The 23,686-nt window shown below is 45.8% G+C and overlaps 1 protein-coding gene and 2 long non-coding RNA genes across 4 annotated transcripts in view; 1 reads left to right on the top strand and 2 right to left on the bottom strand.

Moving 5' to 3' along the window:
• Nucleotides 1–2,081: 2,081 nt before the first annotated feature.
• Nucleotides 2,082–4,684, bottom strand: LOC135306948 (uncharacterized). Its single transcript, XR_010367681.1, has 3 exons — nt 4,234–4,684; nt 4,052–4,123; nt 2,082–2,890 (listed from the first exon to the last, which is right to left on the bottom strand). It is a non-coding gene; the product is annotated as an uncharacterized LOC135306948 (long non-coding RNA).
• Nucleotides 3,956–6,817, top strand: LOC135306949 (uncharacterized). The gene is made up of 2 exons (XR_010367682.1): nt 3,956–4,059; nt 6,511–6,817. It is a non-coding gene; the product is annotated as an uncharacterized LOC135306949 (long non-coding RNA).
• A 10,456-nt stretch (nt 6,818–17,273) lies between these two features.
• DOCK1 (dedicator of cytokinesis 1) overlaps nt 17,274–23,686 on the bottom strand; it is a 265,941-nt gene continuing 259,528 nt past the window's right edge. For both annotated transcript variants that reach the window (XM_064431580.1, XM_064431581.1), the window contains exon 52: nt 17,274–19,537. In XM_064431580.1, the coding sequence (XP_064287650.1) occupies nt 19,442–19,537 (96 nt within the window). In that variant the 3' untranslated portion in view covers nt 17,274–19,441. The remainder of the gene's footprint in view (nt 19,538–23,686) is intronic.

The following is a 23,686-nucleotide window of genomic DNA, read 5'->3' as shown; positions in this document are numbered from 1 at the left end:
AGCTCTCCGTGCACTTGACACGGCTCTGGCTGCCGGGAGCAAACGTGCAGTGCTCAAAACCCAGAGACTCTTTTTCCTGCCCTCCTCAGCTGCTGCTGCTGCCATCCCAGCCTTTCATGGGAGCAGGGAAGGTTCAGCCTCAAACCCAATCCCAGCTCGGGAGTGCATGGGAACACGACAGCAGGGAATTCTGTGCTGCCATCCTCAAAAAAGGCTGAGCTGTCAGGGGTGGGGACAGACAGGGCAGCACAGCCTGAGGGGCTGGGAGAGCAGGAGCACTGGGAGCACCCTGGAGTTAACACTCACCTGAATGATTGGTGGCATCCAAAATTTAAAATAAATAAAATAAAATAAAATAAAATAAAATAAAATAAAATAAAATAAAATAAAATAAAATAAAATAAAATAAAATAAAATAAAATAAAATAAAATAAAATAAAATATAAAATATAAAATAATAAAATATAAAATGTAAAATAAAGTATAAAATAAAATATAAAATAAAATAAAATAAAATAAAATAAAATAAAATAAAATAAAATAATTAGATTAAGGAAAAAACAACCCCACAAAAGACAAGCATATAGAAGAATAACACAAAAACATCAAAATCAATAAAAAAGAAATCAAATCCCACATAAAAGGCTAAAAAGAAATCTTAAAACTAAAATCCTTTTGTAAATGATGAAAAATCCCTCTTTTTCCCTATAACATGTAAAACTGTAAAGAAATAAAAAGTTAAATTAAAATCAAACAAAAACCTCCATGTTAAAATAAACAAATATTAAAGTAACTATAATTCCATAAAAAAATCAAACAGAAAAGAGAGAAGGGTAATCAGGTTTGTTTTCAGGGATGCTTCTCAGGTGCTTCCTGAGCATCCTCTGCCTCCTCTCCTCGATGCCTTAAGGAGCTGGAGCAGAGGCTAGAGGGAGTTCAGAGGAATAAAGTGAAGATTTATTGAAGTGCCTTCAAAGGCCACACCCTGGCAGTGCCCAGATGGCTCCAAGATGGAAGGAAAAAACTTGGGTACGAGATCTCACATTTTTATAAGTTTTAGTCCATTTGCATACAGGAGTTAACTGTCCAATTAACAGCTTCAAATGACGAAGCTTCATCCTCCTTGCTCGCTTGCCCTCCTCTTTTCACCTTGTTTGTGCTTTGGGCCTGGAGTTTGAAGAGATTGTCCTTGAGTCTCCAGCTGGAACAGGATTGTTTTGTCTCCATCATCATGTGAAAAGATCCCAGTAACACTTCATGTAAAACTAAAAGCTGCACACCAAAACAGAACAGAAACACTCAAACCCCAAGGTATCAGCATTGCCTCAGGAGGTGGGAGAAGCTCCAAGGACCACCACGAATTTATGAATGAGCAGCCAGGGAAGAGCAGCTCCCACTGCTCCCACATCTCTCAGAGCTCCTACATCTCCCAGAGCTCCTACAGCTCCTGGAGCTCCCACAGCTCCCACATCTCCCAGAGCTCCCACAGCTCCCAGAGCTCCCACAGCTCCCACATCTCCCACAGCTCCCACATCTCCCAGAGCTCCCACAGCTCCCAGAGCTCCTACAGCTCCTGGAGCTCCTACATCTCCCACAGCTCCCACATCTCCCAGAGCTCCCACAGCTCCCACAGCTCCCAAAGCTTCCAGAGCTCGCGCAGCTCCCACATCTCCCAGAGCTCCTACATCTCCCAGAGCTCCTACATCTCCCAGAGCTCCTACAGCTCCCAGAGCTCCTACAGCTCCTGGAGCTCCCACAGCTCCCAGAGCTCCCACAGCTCCCACAGCTCCCAAAGCTTCCAGAGCTCGCGCAGCTCCCACATCTCCCACAGCTTCCATATCTCCCAGAGCTCCCACATCTCCCACAGCTCCCCAAGCTCCCACAGCTCCCAAAGCTTCCAGAGCTCGCACAGCTCCCACATCTCCCAGAGCTCCCACATCTCCCAGAGCTCCTACAGCTCCTGGAGCTCCCACATCTCCCACAGCTCCCAAAGCTTCCAGAGCTCCCACAGCTCCCACATCTCCCACAGCTCCCACAGCTCCCCAAGCTCCCACAGCTCCCAAAGCTTCCAGAGCTCGCACAGCTCCCACATCTCCCAGAGCTCCCACATCTCCCAAAGCTCCCAGAGCTCCCAGAGCTCCCACGTCTCCCAGAGCTCCCACATCTCCTACAACTCCCACAGCTCCCACATCTCCCATGTCTCCCAAAGCTCCCACACCTCCCACAACCCCTAGAACTCCAAAAGCTCCCACATCTCCCCCAGCTCCCCCAGCTCCCAGCCTCTCCACGCAGCAGGAGCACACCACATTATAGACAAGAGATCCCTTGAAACTCAAATAACCCCACAGTTCTCTGCCTTGCCACACTCCATAACATCAGCAGCGCCTAAGCCAGCAGGACAGCAGCTAAAAATACTCTGCTGCAGCTCATGGCAGCTCCTGATGGAAGGGCAGAGTCCCTGCCATGTGCTCCCTGCAAGTGCTGCAGCCAGGGGCCTCGGGCACGGCCCCACATCCACAGCAGGGTCTCAGCACAAAGCTCTCCATGGCCCTGGAATCATTCCCAGCTCAGCCCTGCTCTGCTTTCCTGGTCAAGCTCAGTGTCTGTGCTTTCAGTGCCAAACTGTTCTGCAGCCACACCGAGTCCCTTTGCAGTCCCTGCAGTTCACAGGCTGGAAATTGGCAATTTCTGATCCAGATGTCAGCGATGGGAAATGCAGACTTGGGTGACTTTGTGTTTCCAGGGCTGTTTCCCAACCTAGAACCTCTCCCCAGAGCTCACTGTCACTACGCTGGGGTAGAGTAGCGTAAAGAGGGGCTTGGGAAGAGGAGCAATTGTGTTCATGTAGAGTTCATGTTCCCTCCTGTCCTTCTGTGCTCAGTCCCATTTTCTGCAAGAATGAACAGAGAACCAAAATGAAATGTATTTACTGTGGGGGGTTTTTTTTCTGCTGCATAAGGTGATGTTTTCATAGAATCCCAGACAGGTTTGGGTTGGAGCAGACCTTGAGCCTCATCCATTCCACCCCCTGCTATGGGCAGGGACACCTTCCACCATCCCAGGTTGCTCCAGCCTGGCCTTGGACACTGCCAGGGATGGGTCAGCCACAGCTTCTCTCTGCCAGGACCTCACCACCCTCACAGGGAAGGATTTCTTCCCAATATCCCATCTAACCCTCTTGTCTTTCAGTTCAAAGCCATTCCCCATTTTCCTTCCTATTAAAAAATCCTATTAAAATCCTATTAAAATCCCACCCTATTGAAAAAATCCTTCTCCAGCTCTCTTGTAGCCCTTTTAGGTACTGAAAGGCCCAAGAAGATCATCCCAGAGACTTCTCTTCTTCCCCTTTTTTCAGCCATGTGGGATTGTCTCTCTTTCCTCACTGCTGTTTCTCACTAGGGAGGGGTAGCCCTGGTCCAGCTGCCCCTGGACTGCACCCACTCGGTCCTATCCAGCAGGATATGCCCAGAAAATGTGTCCTGAGCAGTGAAATCCTCTTTATTCAGGACAATCCCAGCCCAGGAATGACCTTAACTCGGTGGGGAGACATCCCAAAGTGATCCAAAGCTGAACCTCAGCAGGGCTGGCCAGGCAGGCCCTGCTCCATCCCTGCTGTGGATGGAGCTGAGGATGCTCCAGTTGCCTGGGAAACCACGCCTTGGGATGCATCCCACACCTCTGCCTTGGGATACAGCACCTTGTCTGGGAGAGAATCCTGCTGGGAGGAGCCTGCAGGAATCAAATCCTGCTCCTTCCACAGGGATAAATCCAGTGTAAAGTCACTCACGGGTAAACAACAACCAGATCTGCCCCAAAAGAGCAAATATGGGTCACAGGCAGGTGTTTGAGCAACTCATTCCTCAGCTGAGCACGAAGCTTAAACCCATTAGGAAATTACCAGCAGGTGGAAGAATTGGCTGAGTAGAGATAAAGGAGCTACAATCAAAGGAGATGGGGTTACTCAAGGACTCAGAGCATTTATTTAGATTAAATATTTGCAAATTGGGATAGTTTTTGGCCTATTTTAAGAAAGAATGGATTCAATACTTACAGCACCAGGTAGGACCTTAAAAAACCATCTTGTTCCAACCCCCTGCCATGGAAATGTGCTTGGGGTATCAGCCTGATTTTAGAGGACAAAAAGCCATAAAGAAAAGCAGGATATTGCTCCAAGTGTCCTATTGCTGGCAGCATTTAGACAAGGAAAGCAGCATCATCTCACTGCTTGCTTACCTTCAATCAAAAAACAACACTGGGCTTTAATTTCTCCTGTGGGTGTAGTCAGCTCTTAAGTTAAAATCCAGGCTTTAATATCTTCTCCTCATAATTTAGGTCATGGGCAGGGAAGCAACAGAGGGAAAAACAGAGGGAAAATTCAGACTTTGCAAGAGATGCTAAAAAACTGCAGCTTGTGCTCGGGGTTCCCAGGGCACCGAGTGCAGCCACTCCCCTGCTCAGAAAGCCTTGGAGCCAGAAAAGAGAGGCTGATATCCCTGCAGGATTTAAATCCCGGGTCCCAAGGCCTTTGTAGGGTCTGTCTGCAATGCCTGAGGTCAGCAGGGAAAGTTCTGCTCTTCCCTGGGAGTGCTCATCCCTCAGGGAGGGCTGGGGGTGCTCCACTCCTGGGGAAGGGTCAGAAAGGGACACACAGGGGTGGTAAAGGAATCCTTGGGATCATCCAGTTCAGATGAATGGAAAAGAGGAAGAGAAAGGGGTTTAATGGCAGAGAAAAGTGTCTCAACAAAAGGCTGGGAGAGCTGGGGGGGCTCACCTGGAGAGGAGCAGCTCCAGGGGAGCTCAGAGCCCTGCCAGGGCCTGAAGGGGCTCCAGGAGAGCTGGAGAGGGACTGGGGACAAGGCCTGGAGGGACAGGACACAGGGAATGGCTTCAGGCTGACAAGGGGTAGATTTTGATGGGATTTTGGGAATTAGGAATTGTTCCCTGTGAGGGTGGGCAGGCCCTGGCACAGGGTGCCCAGAGCAGCTGTGGCTGCCCCTGGATCCCTGGCAGTGCCTGAGGCCAGGCTGGACACTGGGATTGGGAGGGGAAGGTGGATCTGGATGATCTTTAAGGTCCCAACAACCCGACCCAGTCTGGGATTCTGGGGTTAAACAGCAAATTGCAGCTGCACTGGTCCAGGAGAATCCTGTGTTGGTTTTTTTCCCCCCAGTCCTTCATTTCAAAAATCCAAACAAACCGAGGCCCTTCCCTGTTGTCTGTGCCACAAATTCTGCAGTTCAGTGTCTCAGTGGGGTCCTGTTCACCCCCAGAATTCAGGATTCCACCCCCCTGCTCAGTTTATGGTGCTCATTCTCATCAGAAGATAATTACACTGCACAGGGCCATAAACTCCCCATTCTGGGGGGTGGAAGCAGCTTTCTTCTCACATTTATTAAATTGTGTTTATTCACATCCTTACTAATTTATATGGCATCGTCCTTATTAAACAGAACAGCAAAATATAATTGAGTCTTCCATTCCTAATGGGGTTTTTTTGTTGTGTTTTCTTTTTATTGCCAACAGATACGTGCATAAATTTTTGAGCATCCAGAAGTCATCTGGAGTTTTAGATGATCAGGGCGAGGCAGCCTTGGGGTTTTTGCTGGGTCACCATCAAGGGTTGTTGCATCCAGCTGACACCAAGCACTGCTAAAAAACACACTCAGCTCCTTCATGACTGCTCAAACAAAATTAAAATTCCAGGAAAGTGCAGCCAATTGTTTCCTAACATGTATTTCAAGTGTAACTGCTTGGAATTTTTTCTTTATTATTATTAATTTTTTAATATTTCAACTCTAGTGGGATGTGATTTGAGATTTTCAGAAAGTCAGTTTATGAAGAAACTGTTAATAATAAATGGAGTGAAATGAATCCCATCACAGGTGAATGTGCCATGGATTTCAGTTTAGGAGAACACAGGAGTTTATTTGTCCTGTTACCAACCAGCCCCTTTGGACTGGGAAGGAAAAGGGAAAGGAAAAAGGGAAGGAAAAAAGAGAAGAAAAAAGGGGGAAAGGAAAGGAAAGGAAAGGAAAGGAAAGGAAAGGAAAGGAAAGGAAAGGAAAGGAAAGGAAAGGAAAGGAAAGGAAAGGAAAGGAAAGGAAAGGAAAGGAAAGGAAAGGAAAGGAAAGGAAAGGAAAGGAAAGGAAAGGAAAGGAAAGGAAAGGAAAGGAAAGGAAAGGAAAGGAAAGGAAAGGAAAGGAAAGGAAAGGAAAGGAAAGGAAAGGAAAGGAAAGGAAAGGAAAGGAAAGGAAAGGAAAGGAAAGGAAAGGAAATGCTCATTTTAACCCCAAACCCAGCTCCAAGATATTATCACAGTGCAGCAATGCCAGGGATGCCACCAAACCCAACCATATCCATTTTTCCATCTGTTTGGGCACTCCAAGCAAACCATCCAGCACTGCCAGAGCAGCTGCACTAAATCTGTCCCACAGCAGAAATCACTGCACCTGAACAGTCCTAGCAGAGTCCCCAAATTCACTTTTCCCTTCTCTTTTCCCCTCCTGAAAGCAAAAGCTCAAACACTCTGTGAAAGCTCCACGCCAGCAGCAGAGAGGATCTCACCACAGAGCTCCAGGAGAGGAGTTTTCCAGTGCAAAGGAGAAAATTACTGTTTCCCCAGGAGGCACAGATCCCATGTCAAGGGGGAAAAAAAACATTAAAACAAAATAGATCTGGACAGCAATTCTGTAGTTTCACCAGGAAATGTTTTGTGATGAAGCTGAGCAAGTAAACAGAATGTCAAGCACCCAGATAAAAGACTTGCACTTATTGCTGGACAATCCAAAGGTGTTTTGTTGTTGTTGGTTTTTTATAGCTACGTTTTTTTTTCTGCAAATAAATGTTCCTACACATTTTTTAAGGAGAGCAATGCACTGGAACATCATGGCATAGTGGAGAAGCAGCCTGTGTCCATCTCCAGGGAGCCAGGGTTAGCAGGTCAAAGACACCAGGACACCCCAGTAAGAATTCTGCATAAAAACCCTAAAAAAACCCCACAGGTTTCCTTTACACTACATCAACTGCTCCCCTCTCCTGTTCTGCTGCACAGAAAGCCAAAAAATACCTGGACTGAAACCTTGGAAATAAAAAGGTGATTCTGCTGCCTTAAGGATACTGCTGAAAAACTGTGTGTTCTTTTGTCTGCCTTTGCCCCTGGAAAAATCCAGCAGCACTTTCAGGCTTTAGGGCTTTCTGGAATTATTTTATTCTGTGTTAAGTGGAAAACAAAAATCAATATTTTTTTGTGCACCTCCCAGTCCTGTGTCTTGCCCCAAAAAAGGATTTAAATTTGCCAACCAGAGAGACCAAATGTGTACAAACGTTTGGGCTATGCATGTTACACATCATGGAGCAGATTTTCCTTCATGGAACCACTGAGAGCTACAGGGATCTTTGGAAAAGCCTGGGACAATACTCACTTGTAAATGAAGTCCCTCAATTCCTTGAGATTGGAATTTCTGTTTTATGGAGCCCTTTGTTATTTGCTTCCAAGCCTGTGTGATTTCTCCTGCACTCCAGGATTTATTTTGCAAAGGTTCACATCTCTTAGCAGGGCCCACATTTCTTTTCATAATTAGGATCATTGCAGTGTTGTGGTTTGGTTTGTGACATTTGCATCTCATTACACAGAACTTCTCTGAGCAGCACAACTGTGTTTTATCCAGCCCTGTCCTGGAGGAGCAGAGAGCTGGAAAAAACACTCCCACAAAGACTTCAGATCCTCAGCTTTAATAATTTTGTGCTCAGACAAGCAATTCCAACTAATTCCTACACCAGGGCTCCATTTGTCTGTCCTGACCATTCCCACCCATCCTGAATGCCATAGAAATGGGATGGACATGTCTGGAGTCCGAGATTGCAGCTGGAAAAGTGTGAATTAAAGGAATTACCTTGGAAAAAAAGAGGTTTTCAGTCTCCTTTTCTTGTGGAACAGAGACACTTTTCTGTCCTTTTTGCTGTGACAGGAACTGGGAGCTCAGGAACCTTCAGGTGAGGTTTAGTTGGATGCAGGGTCAATTTTGATGGAAAATTCCAGGATTTCAGCAACTGGACTCCCACTGCCTGTCAGATAATTGAAGAGAAATCATTACAAGGAGAAAGTCAGTTAGAAAAAGCACTGACATAGAAAAATGTCCCCAGATGAGACCTTTGGCCCCAGCTGGGGCAAAGCACGTGGCATCCTTTAAAATATGATTCTGGGATTTGCAGCAACTTGATTTCCATTTGTTCAGGCTCTTTATCATTACCAACAGCCTAAGCAGGAGACTAAATGAACTAATTCCAACAAACCAGAGTGCAAAACTGGTGCAAAACAATACCCATAAAGACACATTTCAGGATAAAGTAACATTATCCCAGGAAGTGCTGGAAAATGAAGGTTTTTATTGATTTCGCCGCTGGAGCTTTACAACTCCCCACTAATATTTTTCCCAACTGGAAAATGCTTTCCCAAAGCTCCCTATTTTTTTCCTAAGGTAAAAACCCATTAGGAATGGGTCTGGGATGGAAAATCACAGAATCAAAGGCTCACAAGGGATTTTTTAAGTTCACCCCATTTCCCCCCTGCCATGGCAGGGACACCTTCCACTGTCCCAGGTTGCTCCAAGCCCTGTCCAAGCCTGGCCTTGGACACTTAAAATTCCAATTTTTTTTTTTTTTCATTCTGCTTTCCCTCTGCAATGGGCTGCAGGCCTTTGGAGCAGCTCTGTTCAAAAGCCCTGTGGAGGTGGCACCTGGGGACATGGGGCAGTGGTGCCCTTGGCAGTTCTGGGAATGGTTGGATTTAATAATTTCAGAAGCCCTTTCCAGCCTTAATTATTCTGTGATTTTTTGATGCATTTGCTGCCACCCTGGGCACTCTGGGCCCACTGAAGCTCCTTTAATGCCTCCCATTAGTTTCAGGGTGTGAAGAGTGAGGATTTTAGGTGACATCAGTGAGGTAATGAAATGTGATCATTAAAATGTCCTTCCCCTGCCTCTGCCAGACCTCTTCCAGCCACTGCTTTTCAGAAAAAAGAAAATTATAAAATTGGGTTTTTTTGCAGTACCAGAGCAGCTCCTGTCAGGAGCAGCATCTCCCAGGGCCATGGCAGTGGAAACAACAGCAAAAGTAAAATTAAAATAGTTCATAACTACTTCAGGGTTTGATTTAAGGAGTTAAGGGTTGGACTCAATCTTTGAGGGCTTTTCCAGCCTTAAAGATTCAGAGATTCTGCATGGGAGAGCAAAACTGGTATGAAAAGCTTGGGATTTCTATGGGTTTACAACAATGGCACCAACATCATGGATCCAAATGTTTAATCTGATTTACAGCAAGAAATCTTGTCCCTTCTGAATAAAACTCATTTTGGGGGTGCAGCTTCAAATGGGACAACCTGGTCATTCTGGGAATTCTGTGAAAATGATTCTTTGCACGCCCTCACCACCCAAATTCTTCATTGATGGTGATGGGTTTTGTCTTTATAAGCCTGAGCCCTGGATTCACAGAATTCCCAGAATGACCAGGCTGAAAGAGACCTTAAAGATCATGGAGTCCAGCCCAGCCCCAGCACCTCAACTGAACCCTGGCCCCCAGTGCCACATCCAGGCTTTGTTAAACACTCCCAGGGATGGGGACTGCACCACCTCCCCGGGCAGCCATTCCAGAGCTTTATCACCCTTTCTGTGAAAAACTTTTTCCTGATATCCAACATGCTAGGAGAACCTGTTTTTCAGAGCATATTTACATTTGGAATTAAGATTTCCTGCCATTCTACGCTTGAGCTGGGTTTTGGATCCTCCCTGAGCACCTGGGGAGCTCAGAAGGGCTCTTCCAGCAGTGGGGATGGGAACACACTCAGTGCAGCTGCTGAGAGTCTCAGTGAGCTGAGAAGTGATTATGTTGTACCCCTGGGCAATGAGGCTGCCACCGAATTTCCAAACAAGATGTGAGAATCTGGGACAGTTCTGTTGTTGGGTCACAACGTTTGCTTGGCACTTCCCCTCCCTATTTTCCTCTTAGGAATGAAATCCCAGCGTTTCCAGGATCAAATCCTCCCCTGGCAGGGAAAAGATGCACAAAAAGCTGATTTGGGGAGGGGAGGCTGTGACAGCAGGAGGGGTCAGACACAGGGCAAACCCAGCCAGAAATGAGAAATGAAATGGGGGGAAACGAGAATTTGTGGCTTTTGCTGCAAACCTGACCCCAGCTAATTACTTGTTACACAGCAGCTGCAGTTCTGAATTGTTATAAAACAGCTGAAATTATTATTTGCTATAAAACATCTGAAATTGTGGCCCTGTTGCCCACCCAGACCCCATGGAAACATTCAGGTACTGATCCATAAAGTCATTTTGGATGCATAGGGAGATTCCTCCAGAAGGAAATTTTAAGCACCTGTTGCTGAACCATCCCCTGGAGAAGCCCATCCTGCCCTTCCCTATTTTTTTTTTTTTTCCAAATAAATTAATAAACAATTGTTTTAGAAATCCAATCAACAAAGGAACCAAAGAAAATAAAAATACCTGCAAAGGTTTGATCATATTTTAGTGGCAAAGATGAAATTCTGAGGTCACCTCTGTGACTGGGACTTGTTTTTCTGCCTACCACAGAGCAGAGCTGCCTGTACTTATCCAGCAGGGACAGAATTCCATATTTCCAGGCTTCACAGATTCCAAGAGGAGTGAAATGGCCCCAGTAAACCCACACAAACCAGCTCTATTAATAATTAAATTGGCTCCCTACCGTGGTCAAGAAGGATGGCTGCCACCAAGTGTCCCGGCCACTGCCAAGGGCTATAAATGGGTTTGTGCAACATTTTGAGGCAGCCTCCCCCTCCAAAACCTGTCCTGTGCACAAGGAACTCCCAAAGTCAGCAGGAATGGAGCTGAGCCCACAGGAGAGGGGCATTTCCAAAGGTAATTGGAGCTTTTTAAACCCAGAACTGTCAAAGAGTGCTGAGAATAATGGAGCCTGACAAGGCTGAGGTTGAAGGAGAACTGGGAAGATTGATCTGCTGTGTTGGTGTTGCTTTTGGCAGCGTTGCAGCAAACAAATATTTCCCTAAATAAAGGAAAATGGTCAAATGCTACCTTTATTTCCTTTCCTTCCCAATTCCCCTTTTTTCTCCCTTCCCAGCTGCAGGACTCAGGGAAAGCCAAACACCCAGCCCATCCCTCAGCAAACCCAACAGCAGCACGTGCTCCATGCTGTTTTTCCTCCAGCTCTGCTCTTGCCTGAAGGTGCCTTCCCCTGCTCCATCCTTTTGTTTTAAGGGAGAAGAGAAATGCAAGCACCACTCATTTCACAGCTCAGCTACAGGTAAATTATCTGAGAAAATAGGGGAGCACTTGGCTCCTCTCCCTTTCATTTTTCTTGGTGTGAAAATCAAATGTAATGGGCTCACTGATTTATGACTGCCAGCAGGATGGAGCAGAGGGATCATTGGATACCTGCCCAAATTCCTGGCTGGATCACAAAACCCCTTCCATGTGGTTTGAGGTTCCCTCCAAACCTCTGCTCCCCAACTGCACCAACTCTTAAGAGAAAGAAAAAATTCCCTCCAGCCCCACATTTCCATTGGGAGAGTCCCTGTGGCTCCTGGGGTGTGTCCAAGCCATTGGGAAGTGCCATTCCCAGACTGGATGAAGGCTCCAGGCTGTGAGCTCAGGACCCGTGGGGATGATGGGTGGCACAGCAGAGCAGGGCAGTGCCAGGCACAGGCAGCTCATCCCTTGGAATCCCAAACAGAGCGTCACGGAATGGTTTGGGTGGGAAAGGACCTCAAATCCCACCCATTCCACCCCTGCCATGGCAGGGACACCTTCCCCTGTCCCAGGTGCTCCAGCCCCAGTGTCCAGCCTGGCCTTGGGCACTGCCAGGGATCCAGGGGCAGCCACAGCTGCTCTGGGCACCCTGTGCCAGGGCTGCCCACCCTCACAGGAAACAATTCCTTATTCCCAATATCCCATCTAAATGTACCCATTGTCAGCTTAAATCCATTCCCTGTGTCCTGTCCCTCCAGGCCTTGTCCCCAGTCCCTCTCCAGCTCTCCTGGAGCCCCTTCAGGCCCTGGCAGGCTCTGAGCTCTCCCTGGAGCTGCTCTTCTCCAGGTGAGCACCCCAGCTCTCCTGCTGAACAGGAGCTCCAGCCCCATTCTTCCCATCAAACCAACCACAATTTCCCATTTTCCAGGTCTTTCAGAGACCAGGCCTAACCTAAGACAGGATTTCTGCTCCTGACCTTACACAAATCCCACAGCCCAGAAAACCTCACACCAGAGAAAAGGAATTTTCTTTTTCCAATGTCACTTTTCTGCCACCATGTCCAGCGCTGAGATCAGACCAGCACAGATTTCTCTCCAGGAGCTTCTGATGGGAGTTCAGAGGAGCTCTGTCTCTTCCCCAGGGCTTTTGTGTTTGGACTTATATTCTCTGCTCAAATACTCCCACAGATCCCTGCCCACCTCTACAGGGACCACAAAGTGAGGAAAGACACACACTTTAAAAATCCCGTTATTTCTATTTTTTTTCCTATTATTTCCCTCTGTGGAGCGACTCAACAATAATGGGCTGCTCGGAAAAAAAAAGCAACAACAAATCTATTTGCCAACTGTACACAGTAATAAACTCATGGAAGGAAGTTTATAGCCAGTAAACTGAATATTATTGACAACCAGATCTCAATAAAATGCAAAAAATATCTCATGACAGGCCTCCTGCAACACGAGTAGGTAATAAATGCCTGCTCTTTTGAAAGAAGGTGTTTTACTTTTAAATTTTTTAAATTTATGGTTGATTTCTTTTGGATTTTTTCTTGGTGAGCTTTTGAGCTCATGCAATTAAACACAGGCAAACACATCTAATTTCCAGAGAAACAATAATTACAGCTTAACCCAACTTCCTGCCCTCTGCAGCGCCTTCCCCTCTTGCTGCAGGAACACACTCCCCAAACCAGTGTTCATCCTGTTAAATTGGATGTTAATAAGTGGTTTGAGCTGCATAATTGATGCTGAGCTAAGGAATGTTTTGCTCAGGCTGGAGCTGCTGGGATTGTTTTACCTCTCCGAGCGTTCTGCTGATCCCACGTGGAATTTGTGTCACACTGCTCTGGAACGGTGCCTGGCTCCCTCTTCACTCCCACAGCTTCCTTCAGATCCTGCTAAGGAATTCTGCTTGGAGTCCAGGAAGGTTTTTAGTTCATTTTCAGTGTTTTCCCCTCTCAGAGCAGTGATCTGGCACCGCTCGTGGGGAGGATGGAGGGAGGGAACTCCTTTGAAATGGGGACTGCAGCACGGGGAAATGCAAGCACAGCCAGGGGAGAATGGAAGGAATTTGGGAAGAGCAGCCAATAACAGGAGAATGCACCAAAAATGCGTTAATAGGAGCCAGTGCCACATGGCTCCTATTAAAGCATTAATTTGGGTTTGGTTTTGCTTTCTCCTTGTAAGGACTCCCGAAAATGCTGATGACAAATATCTTCTGCTTCATCTCTCTCATCTCTTTTCTCTTTCTTTCTTCTACCTCCCATTTACTGTTAAAATAGAATTATTGACACCACATGGTCTCCTGTGCAGATTAATTTGGGCAGAGGAATCTCTCAATATTTGGATCTTGACATCATCCCAAGGGGGTCAGGACGTGTCCCCAGCACTGCAATCCACAGCCACCTTCCTCTGCAGGGAAATGAGTTATTTAATTCAGCCACTTCCCTTTGAAGTGCTTGAACACAATGCCACACACATTAGAAATGAAAAATAAAAGTGTCACTCAACAGAGAAACACAATTTACACTAATTATTCATGTCTGCAGAATATATATTAAAAAAAAACCCCAAGGGAAATTAAAAATCTTATAAATAGCCTCACTGGAGAGACCCCATACAACAACCAAGTATTTCTACTGATCTTCACCTTTCTGTATCCCCAAGAAGATGGCAACTACAAGCCTGAAAATCAGTTTAGAGCCATGGAAACTCCAAAAGGAGAATGAGATGAAATGGAAATGTCAACACAGCAGCACCTCACGCTTCCCATTACTGCTAAAAACCGAGCACAGAGGAAAACCCTGAACTTCAGTGCTCACCATCACTCCAGTGCTTGCTCTGTTTTCCATGGGGGAATCTCTACACGTGCTCCCATTTACTGATTTAGCACAGGCCAGGGTGAGGATGGACACTGGAAAAGCCTTACCTGGTTTGTGCAGCCACAGCCTGGCTTCACACCACGTCACACTTCTGGCACGGGGTGGTCCCAAAGAGGCCACAGGAATTGATGGGGAAGATGTTTGACAGGAAGCAAGAAGGGGGACACCTCAACCAGTCAGTGAAGTGAGATGAATCACATTAAAAATAGGTGTTTGATGTGTGTGCATGAAAACACAGCTGCACCTGCACTCACGTGAGTCTCTATTCATATATCACAAATAAATACCACTTCACTGCAAATTTTTCATCCTTTTCCTTTGTAAAGCCACACAGAACTACAGGCGAGGTAAAGAAAAATGCCTAGGTTAAGACAAAAGTGAATTTAAAAACATTTTTACCCTCAGAATTTGCGGTATCATGGGAGACATCTCAGTAATCATAAATGTCAATTACAGGAACCAGCTTGAGGAGTGACCTTTGTGTTGAGCTTCCCAGTGAAAATAAATGTGATTAAAAAGCAAACAGCCCCCGTCGAACAAATCTTGTGTGGTTTTGTGTGGGACTGATCTGTGCACCTGTAAAATCCACCCTCACTCCCAGGCTGAGACTCAAGGAAATGGAATCGAGTAATCTCCTTTTATCCTGGCACTGTGAGTTAACTCAAACTGAATTCAAGCTGCTTTTCAAGAAATAAAAATTAGTGACCACTGAGATTCTGGTTTTTCCACTATCCAGGAACTTGGCACCTCTGATTTTCTCCTTTCAGGGCAATTTGTGTCACAAAGCTGAGTGTGAGCAGAGGGACAGCTCTTGGGGGAGATTAATCCCCAACTTGTCCCAGGTGGTGAAAACCTGGCCCCTGTGGATCCTGACAATTCCCTGGCCAAGGTCTGCCATGGAAAAGATGGATGGGTCACCTTTGTAACAGAAATATTGATTTGAATCAAGTCTGAGTGGGACCTTTGGTTGTGGAGGCACTGGGAGGATAAAGAGGTGATAAATAAACCAGGTCATCCCAACCTCACCTTCTCCACACGCAGCTCAGGGCACGGGCTGGGGAAAGCAAAAGACTCCTTGAAGCCATTTAGGGATGAATTCCCACAGGAATGAGGCAGATGGAAGGGACAGGAGATCCTACCACTGTAAAAGTCAAATAAGTTTCTTTTTGAATTGTTTCATAATGAGCTCTTCTGCATTAGCCCAGCTGTGTCCCAACAGCATGACAAGGAATTCCCAAGGCACTGGGATGCTCTGACTCCCAATGGACTGAAAAGGAGAGAGCAAACCACGAGAAATAACAACATTCCTGGGATTGTCCACTGCCTGTGAGGAATTAGCTGCTTGCTCAAGTGTGTTTTTACCCCAGTTTGAGGAGGGCCCAGATTCATTCTGGGTTCTGCACAAGTCACAGCCTAGGAGCTGTCAGATTGCAAAAAGGTGACAATTCAGGTCTGAGAGCGGCTCTGAGAGCCTGATTTCAATTCCCAGGCTCAGCTTGCATATTTGTAAAACACACACACAGATGAGATTTGGAGTTTGTGCTGTGAGACCGATTTGGAAGTGCAGCTCTTGTTTGAGGAGTCTCACAGGGCTGAATTATAACACTTGCACGAGCACAGGAATTTGCTAAGGACGTGGGAAAACAAACACATTATCAGAAATACAATTTACAGGCATCCACTGAAAGGTCGATGGGAAAGCTCTTCCCATCCTTTAGGAAGCAAATGGAAAAGAAAAGAGGAAAACTCACCCAGCATCCCAGCACGAGCAGCAGCAAGAGCAGCCTCTCAAGCAATTCTCAATTAAATACAAGACTTATAGAATTAGAGCTGTAATACATTATTGATTGACTATGGATATCTGACTGACTGCAGCCAAGAATCCTTCCCTGCCTGCTCCCCTTGAGCAGAGATTAGAGGAACAAAACAAAGAGGGAATTGCAGGATGAGATCCAACAGTAAATCCTGAGACACTCCAGGAGCTGATTTTACAGCAAGGAAAAGTGTGTTTGTTTGATCCAAAGTGACACCGTGGTTTAAGGCAAAAAAAATGAGAATATGTAATTGACCACAGGAGCCACTTTTTATGAGAAGGGCAATTTTTCTGCCTCTGTAACAACAGTGTTGTTTTACTGCTGTGTAAAGTCACTTCTGCTTGGAACTTGCATCGTGTAGCAGGTACCTGAGGTGGAAAATATTACATAAAACTCGTCTGTTTTCTGAAGCATTCACTTAGAGATACCCAAGCCATCATTTTGGGCATGGACAGCACTCGGGGATGGATGTTCTTAGTGCTGATGTGTGTTTTAGCTCCAACCTGCAGGGACAACCATAACAGTACACTAAAAGATTTCAGTTTTCTCATGAGTTCCCCTCCTAAACTGTCCTGAAAAAAAGGAATTGTATACACAGCCTTCTACATAATGCAGTAGTTCCCAAAATTCTGCAGTGAGGACCAAAAATGCCCAGGGAATGTATTCATTTTCTTAGACAAGCTTTTAAAATAACAGTTTATTTTTTTGAGTCAGTGGTATATTTAAAAACAATCTATTGTAAGAGTAAAAAGATTGTAGATAATAAAAAACCCAAAGTGTGATGACAATAAAAAACCACTAGAATATAAAGTTAGTTTCCTTCCTCCCTCCCAAAACCCCATCCCATCAGTCTGATATTTCTCAGAGCTCAATATCTGGAAAAAAACCCCCACTTTTTGTTTTTTTCTTTACACTTTCAGCAATTAGGAAATTAAGAATACGTAAAGCATTCTTTGCAGGCACATTAATCATTATGAAGTGAAAAGCAGGCACCATAAAAATTAAAACATTCTAAAAACCATCATATATACAAACACTGTACAGAATGATGGCACAAGGACAAAGTGATTCCGTTCAGTTCATCCTAATCCAACATGAAATATTACACAACAGAGAAAGGAAAAAGCTCTTCCCGTTCCTGTACTCAACATTTAGGTTCAGAATGAGCAGGAGTCTCCTCTCTGCTCAGTTTTCTCTGCCATATCCTCGTGCTGTTGTTTTCCCCTCATGGACACCCAAAGGTCCAGCTGAGTGACAATGGCAGTGGGTGATCACCAGTGACTCATTTTACAAAGCTCATTAATCACAGATTATCCTCAGCTGGGAGGGACCCACAGGGATCATTGATCCAGCTCTTATCCCTGCACTGACACCCCAAAAATCCCACTGGGAGCATTGTCCAAACCCTCCTGGAGCTCTGGCAGCCTCAGGGCCGTGCCCATTCCCTGGGGAGAACCTTTCCCTAAACCCAACCTAACCCACCCTGGCCCAGCTCCAGCTGCTCCCTGGGTGCTGTCCCTGACTGTGACAATGAAGAATTCCTTCCTGCCCCTGCAGTTCCCTCAGGAGGATGCTGCTGACCCACTGAGCTCTCCCCTCAGTCTCCTCTCCTCCAGCTGAACATTCCAGGTGCCCTCAGTTGCTCCTCACACGGCTTCTCCTCAAGGCCCTTCCTTCCCCTTGGACACTCTCTAGCAGTTTCATGTCTTGTTTATAGTGGGACTGGTGCCAGCCTGGTGTCACCCTGTCACTGTCACCCTCTGTGCCCCACCCCTGAGCCAGCTGCTCACCCATCCCATGATGTGTTCCTCCAGCTGCAGGATGGACATTTTGTCCAGAAGGATCCTGTGGGAGACAGTATCAAAAGCTTTGCAGAAGTCCAAAAAGATTCCATCTCCTGGCTTTCCTGGATCAGCCAGCTGGGTTACCCTGCTGTAGAAGGAAATTGGGTTCCACAAGCAGGACTTTCCCTCATGGAGCTGTGCTGGCTGTGACCCATGACTTCATTGTCCTCCAGGTGTTTTCCAGGACTTCCCAGAATAATCTCCATGATGTTACTGAGCATGTAGTTTCCAGGGTCCTCCTTCTTGAAAATCAGGACAACATTCCCCAGCTTCCAGTCAGCTGGGACCTCTCTGGATTCCCCAGAGAGGAAAAATCATCAAGAGGGGCTTTATGTTGTCATCAGCAGCTCTTTGAGGATTCTGGATAAATCCCATCAGGGCCCATAGACTTGCAGGGGTTCAGCTGGGGCTGCAGATGCTGCAGTTTCAGGCTGACTGGGAGTTGATCATTGTCACAGGCATGGTTCTCCAGCTCAGGGCACTGGGACCCTCTTGGTCTGTGACCCACGTTGAAGACAGACAAAGGATGTGTTAAGCATCCCTGCCTTGTCCCTGTCCCTGTTTGTGAGGTGCCCATCCCCACCCTAGAATGGGCTGATGATATTTTTACACTGCCTTTTGCCATTGATACATTTGAAGAAAAGCTCTTTTTTTGTTCCTGACAGTTCTGGCAGCTCCAACTCCAGCTGAGCTTTGACCACAGGAATTTTCTCCCTGTAGGGGGGAGCTGCAGCTCTGTGTTGTTCCCATTCCCCCTGACCCTGCTTCCACTGGCACACACCTTCCTTTTCCACCTGATATCCAAGAGGAGATCCCTGTTCAGCCAAGCCAGCTCTGCTTGACTTCCAACATTCGGGAATTGCTGCTCCTGTGCCCTTGGGAGGTGATGTTTAAAAAGGGGCCAGCACTGATGGACCCCAGCACCTGCAAGAACATTTTCCCAGGGGACTTTACAAATTCCCTGAGCAGCCTCATGGTCAGAGGGGAGGTTTTGCTGGCACCTTTCCTCCTCTCACCAGAGGTTTTAAACTCGATGGCATTGTGGTCACTGTGGCCAAGACAGCCCCAAATCCCCACTTTGCTCATTGCAATCAGGTTATTTGTAACACAGACCAATTTCACAAATCAGTGGTGTCTGATTTTTAACCCTGGGCTAAAATCCCTGTTATTCAGGGAAATCCTACAGCAGCTTCACCTCACTGGGAAACCTCCTCTTGCCCTGAATTCCATGTGAATATTGTCATTGACTCCTATATACACTGAGATTAGGTACAAAAACTGCTCACTTGAAACTCCAGAGGTACCCAAAATCTTTAGGTACAACATTTCCAGCTCTCATTTTAATCTCCGCGTTTAGCTCTGTGCCTGGCGTTATCCAAAGCAGGGAGGTTTAGCAAGAGGGTTCTGTCAGCTGATGGAGCTCCCAGTCTCAAGTAGAAATCCAGATTTCTTTCAAGTTATGGGAGGGAATAACCCCAAAGCCAGGGGGATGTAGTGTTGGGTCCGACACACGGCGAGAAATGGATTTCTTACGGAGTTACCATTGCACTAAAGGTTAGATACTGCGCACCTGAATGAGGTAAACATTATAGACCATAAAATACTTAGGGAAATGAATTGTTACAGCTTGATCTTTGGAAAAGAACCCGCTTCCTTCTTCACTGGACAATCCCAGAGTCAACAGACGTTTGCTTCCGCGTCGTCTTGGGAGGCGGCGGCGGCGGAGTCTTGCTGGGCAGAGGAGGAGGCAGGTGCTGGAAAAAAACAATTTGGGCAGGTCACGTTAGGAATGAATGGAATTCTGGAACGGTTTTGAGTCATCTCTAAGTGCAAGAGGCAGCAGGTAAGTCTGGAACCCTCCGGCTCACAAAAACCTCTCCCTGCAGAATTTGCTGTGAACACAGAACGCTCTCAGCCATTACTTTTAAATATAACTTTGACTTTTGACAGTGAAAAAAAAATCTCTCAAGAGTTCAGGATTAATTAGCTCAATATTTAAGGGAAAAATCTTTTGAAAGCACTGGAGAAGTTTATAATTCCCCACTTTATATCATGATAGGATATTGATTTTTTGGTCTGTATTGATTGCCCTCAGCCTCTAGGCACTCAGAGCTTAAAAACCAAGCTGAAGCAATGGCTTCATTGCTTTTCCATTATGTTTTGGATTTTGCACAGTTAGAACAGAAATATTTAAACAAAAAAAACAAGAAACAATTTAAAATAATTTAGAGATAAGTAACTCACAATTTACTATTACACACACAGTTATAATTAAAATATTCCAAACAGAAATGCAGAACGTTCAAATATACGTATTTTAAATCACTTTACATATCTCACAACAGAAAAGCATCCCCAGTCAGAATCACCAGCTAATTGGACAAATTAAAAAAGCCATTATGGAAATTAGAGACTTTTTTTCCTAATGTTGAAACCTACAAGTGATAAAATCTGTTGCAGAAAGAGCTGGAGAACACTGCAGTTTGCAGGCAGGTTTTCCCAGATTTTGGCAGTGCAGGCAGCACAGGTTTCCCAGAGGCTGTGCTGCAGTGTCACAGCTCATCAGCTCTGCTCTGGCTTTGTTTTTCCCTGTGATTCTCCCCCACTCCCCAGTCAGGGCCTTTTGTTTTCCTCCAAGCCCAGTGATGCTTTCCCAGCTGTTTGTTCCTGCCCTGCCTCCCCCAGCCCAGCACCAGCTGCTGGCTCCACACTGGCACAGCCTGAGCAGCACCAGCTCTGCCCAAACTCCTTGGTCACCTCTGCCAGAACATACCAGCCTCAGTGCTGGACAGAATTCCTGATGGTTTGTCAGGATCAGGAAGATCCTGGTGTCTGAACAACTGAGACACCCCATGGAAGTGCACAGAACCAAAGCTGGTCCTTTTCAAAGCCATCCAAGGATGCTGTCCCAAAAAGGAGAGAGGTTCAGGGTGATGCCAGGACATCTCAGTCCCTCCTCTGCTCAGAGCAGCTCCTGATGCTCCTGCAGTCTCATGACTGGGAGTTTTCAGAGATGAGTAAGAGCAGAAGAAAACCTTTAAGGTAACTGAATGTGCTCTCCCAAGCAGGAAGAAGCCAGCATGGAGTTACAAATCTGAGATTTCACCAGATAGTTTCACTGACCACAGGCTAAGGAGAAAGCTAGGAATGCAAACTGGCTGAGCAAGGCAGGCTGGACCTCTGCTGGAATCTCTTTCCTGTATCCCACCTGGACAGCACCACTTCCCACTCCATTTTACACCTCTCCTCACTGCTCCCAACTCTCCCAAACCAGAGGGATCCCAAACCACCACCAGTGAGCCATGCCCTGAGCTCATCTCTCCATTCTGCTCCATCCACTCCCCATTTCCCAGCCCTCCAGCAGCACCACTGCTCTTTCTGCCTGCTCCCAGCCTCCTCCTTGGCTTCAAAATGCTCTCTGGCACCTTGGAAACCCACTGGGTTTGATCTGCTGCTGAGGGAGAATCTCTGAACCAAAAGCGAGACACCGGACCAGGGTGCCAGGCTGGAAAGCTGCACTTCCCTGCCTGCCTGGAAAAAAGGCACCCACCCCTGGCACTGGGGACGGGGGTCAGTGGTGGCCTTGGCAGTGCTGGGGGAACACTGGACAGGATGATTTTAGTGGCCTTTCCCACCCTAAATGATGCCATGATTTCCCACAGCAGGCTCCAAACGGGCACTGCTTGTTCCTGACTTCCAGTGGGACACGATGATCTCTGAGTCAGAAAAGTCAACAGATTAATATGAAAGGCAGATAAAATAAGAATTTAATTTTTTTACTACATGCAAAACGGAAGATTTTGTTTGGTTTTTTAATTAAAATGCCACTGCTGATCTGCCTCTGAAGTGTTACAGCCAGAACCATTAAATATTTCTTCTACCTGAGCAAATCCACTCTTAACTTGGCATTTTAACTCCTGAATTTCTGCTAATAAATAATTCTTCTGGAATAAATGCCAGTTGGGATCTGAAGATTCCAAAACCTTTGAAAACTTGCTTAATTACAGTCCTGTATCCAGGCAAGGCTTCTGGGAAAGCTCTGGGAAATGCTGGTGGTCTGCAGAACATGAGCATCTCATGGAGCTGACATTCCCTTCAAACTCCATAAACCACGTGCCCCTCAAAAACACAGCACAAAATATAAAACTTTTCTCCCTGCTTTGCTCTCCTTAACTTCATATTCATCACCAGGAAAAAAAAAAAACCAACCAGCTCTGCTGATAGCATCATTTGTGCAAATCCATTTTGAATTTAAATAACACTCTATTGGCAATAATTCTCAATTCAATTAGATCAAAGGCATTTCTCAACCAAATGAGCCCCTTCATATTGATCAGAGAACAATCAAATCAGCCCTGAAAACCTGGTTCTGAAAAGCAGAGACAATGCAAATACAATGAGAAGAAGCTAAATATATATGCTATAAATAACAAGCTCAAAACCTACCCGAGCTCAGATTCTGCAAGCAAATTAGGCAGAAAGAAATAGCAGAGATAGGTAGATAATTATTATAATTGAATTTACAATTTCCATTAGAAAGTTGGATAAATTTAGCACATGTTCATTTATATAATAAGCTCCCAATGAATATATTAAGTAGGATGTGTAATGCTGGTTGGGGTGACACTGTTGGGAATTTTGCAAGACAAAACATTCCATTATGGAGCTGGGGCAACTCCAGAGCATCACTCCAGGGCTGATCCATCCTTCCTTTTATCCAGGACAGAAGAAATTCAACCACATTTCCTCCCTCCCTTCAACACCACACTCACAAAAACCATTATCAGGCTTATAAAGTTCATCTGTGCTGTGCTTCCCCTTAGAAACTTTGCAATAAAAATAGAGTTTGCCTTGATTTTGTGTTTAATTAAGACTCTCTTTGCCGAGTTGGTGTTTATATCTCAGTGGTTAATTGTGAACCTGACTCTTCCCTTTCCTTCCTGACAAACTGACAGAGGCTGCTGCTTCACATCCCAACCTATTTTGGGCAGAATCCTTGACTCAGGGGTACCTCAGGGGAAGCAGAAACCTTATGTAAAAGGCACATCTGCAACACAGAAACAATCTGTTCCTTCTGCTTCAGACATGAAATTGCTCCCATTTGTTTGCTGGTTTGTTTTTTTTTTTCTTTCCCTGATACAGAAAAGAATCAAGTTTAAAAACATTTGTCTGTCTTCTCTTACAGAGAGATATAAACTGCACTACACCAGGCGTGTTCAAGATGTAGTAAAAATCAATTACAGAAGATGAGAAAATGCTTTTTTCAAATTTTTTTTTTGCTACTCTCAAACAGCAAAATGAGAGACGAGTTGTTTTTCGTTCATAGAATACTGTGAAAAGAAACAACTACAAAAAAAATCAAACAGGACTTGACTCTCCAAAAGGGTCCTTGTGGCACTGTACGAGATTTCTTCCTGGGCAAGGAACTCTTTGAAATTCAATGGTCATTGATAGGACACGCTCTGGAGATCCAGTGAGAAGCACTTTGCTTGGAAGGATTAAGGGATGTAATTAGGTCAGAAGCAGCAGAAATGGGATGTAAATAGACCATCAGCCAGCCAGGACTGTGAAAATGCTTTCAGACACCGAGCTATTCCTTCAGCACGGAGCTGAGATGCCTGACAACAACGTGGTTATTTCATATCTGCAATGAAAAATAACATTTGAGTGTGAGGCTCTGGCAGAGTAACTCTCCAGCAGGGAGAACAGCCCAACTCCTCTAATGGCAACCAAATTACAGACAGTTTAAGCTAATTGGCTGTTTGACCCAGGGAGCAAAGTTCTGTGCAAAATCCAGCAGGTGACTGATGGGAAATGACTGTTTAGCCCCTGGTTCATCCATCATCTATTAGAGTCTCATTTGACTCCGTGGCACAGCCATTACCTGCCCTTGCTGGCGTGCC

Source organism: Passer domesticus, chromosome 8, assembly GCF_036417665.1.
Source record: "Passer domesticus isolate bPasDom1 chromosome 8, bPasDom1.hap1, whole genome shotgun sequence".
Taxonomy (NCBI): Eukaryota; Metazoa; Chordata; class Aves; order Passeriformes; family Passeridae; genus Passer; species Passer domesticus.
This window is presented reverse-complemented; position numbering and strand designations above follow the sequence as displayed.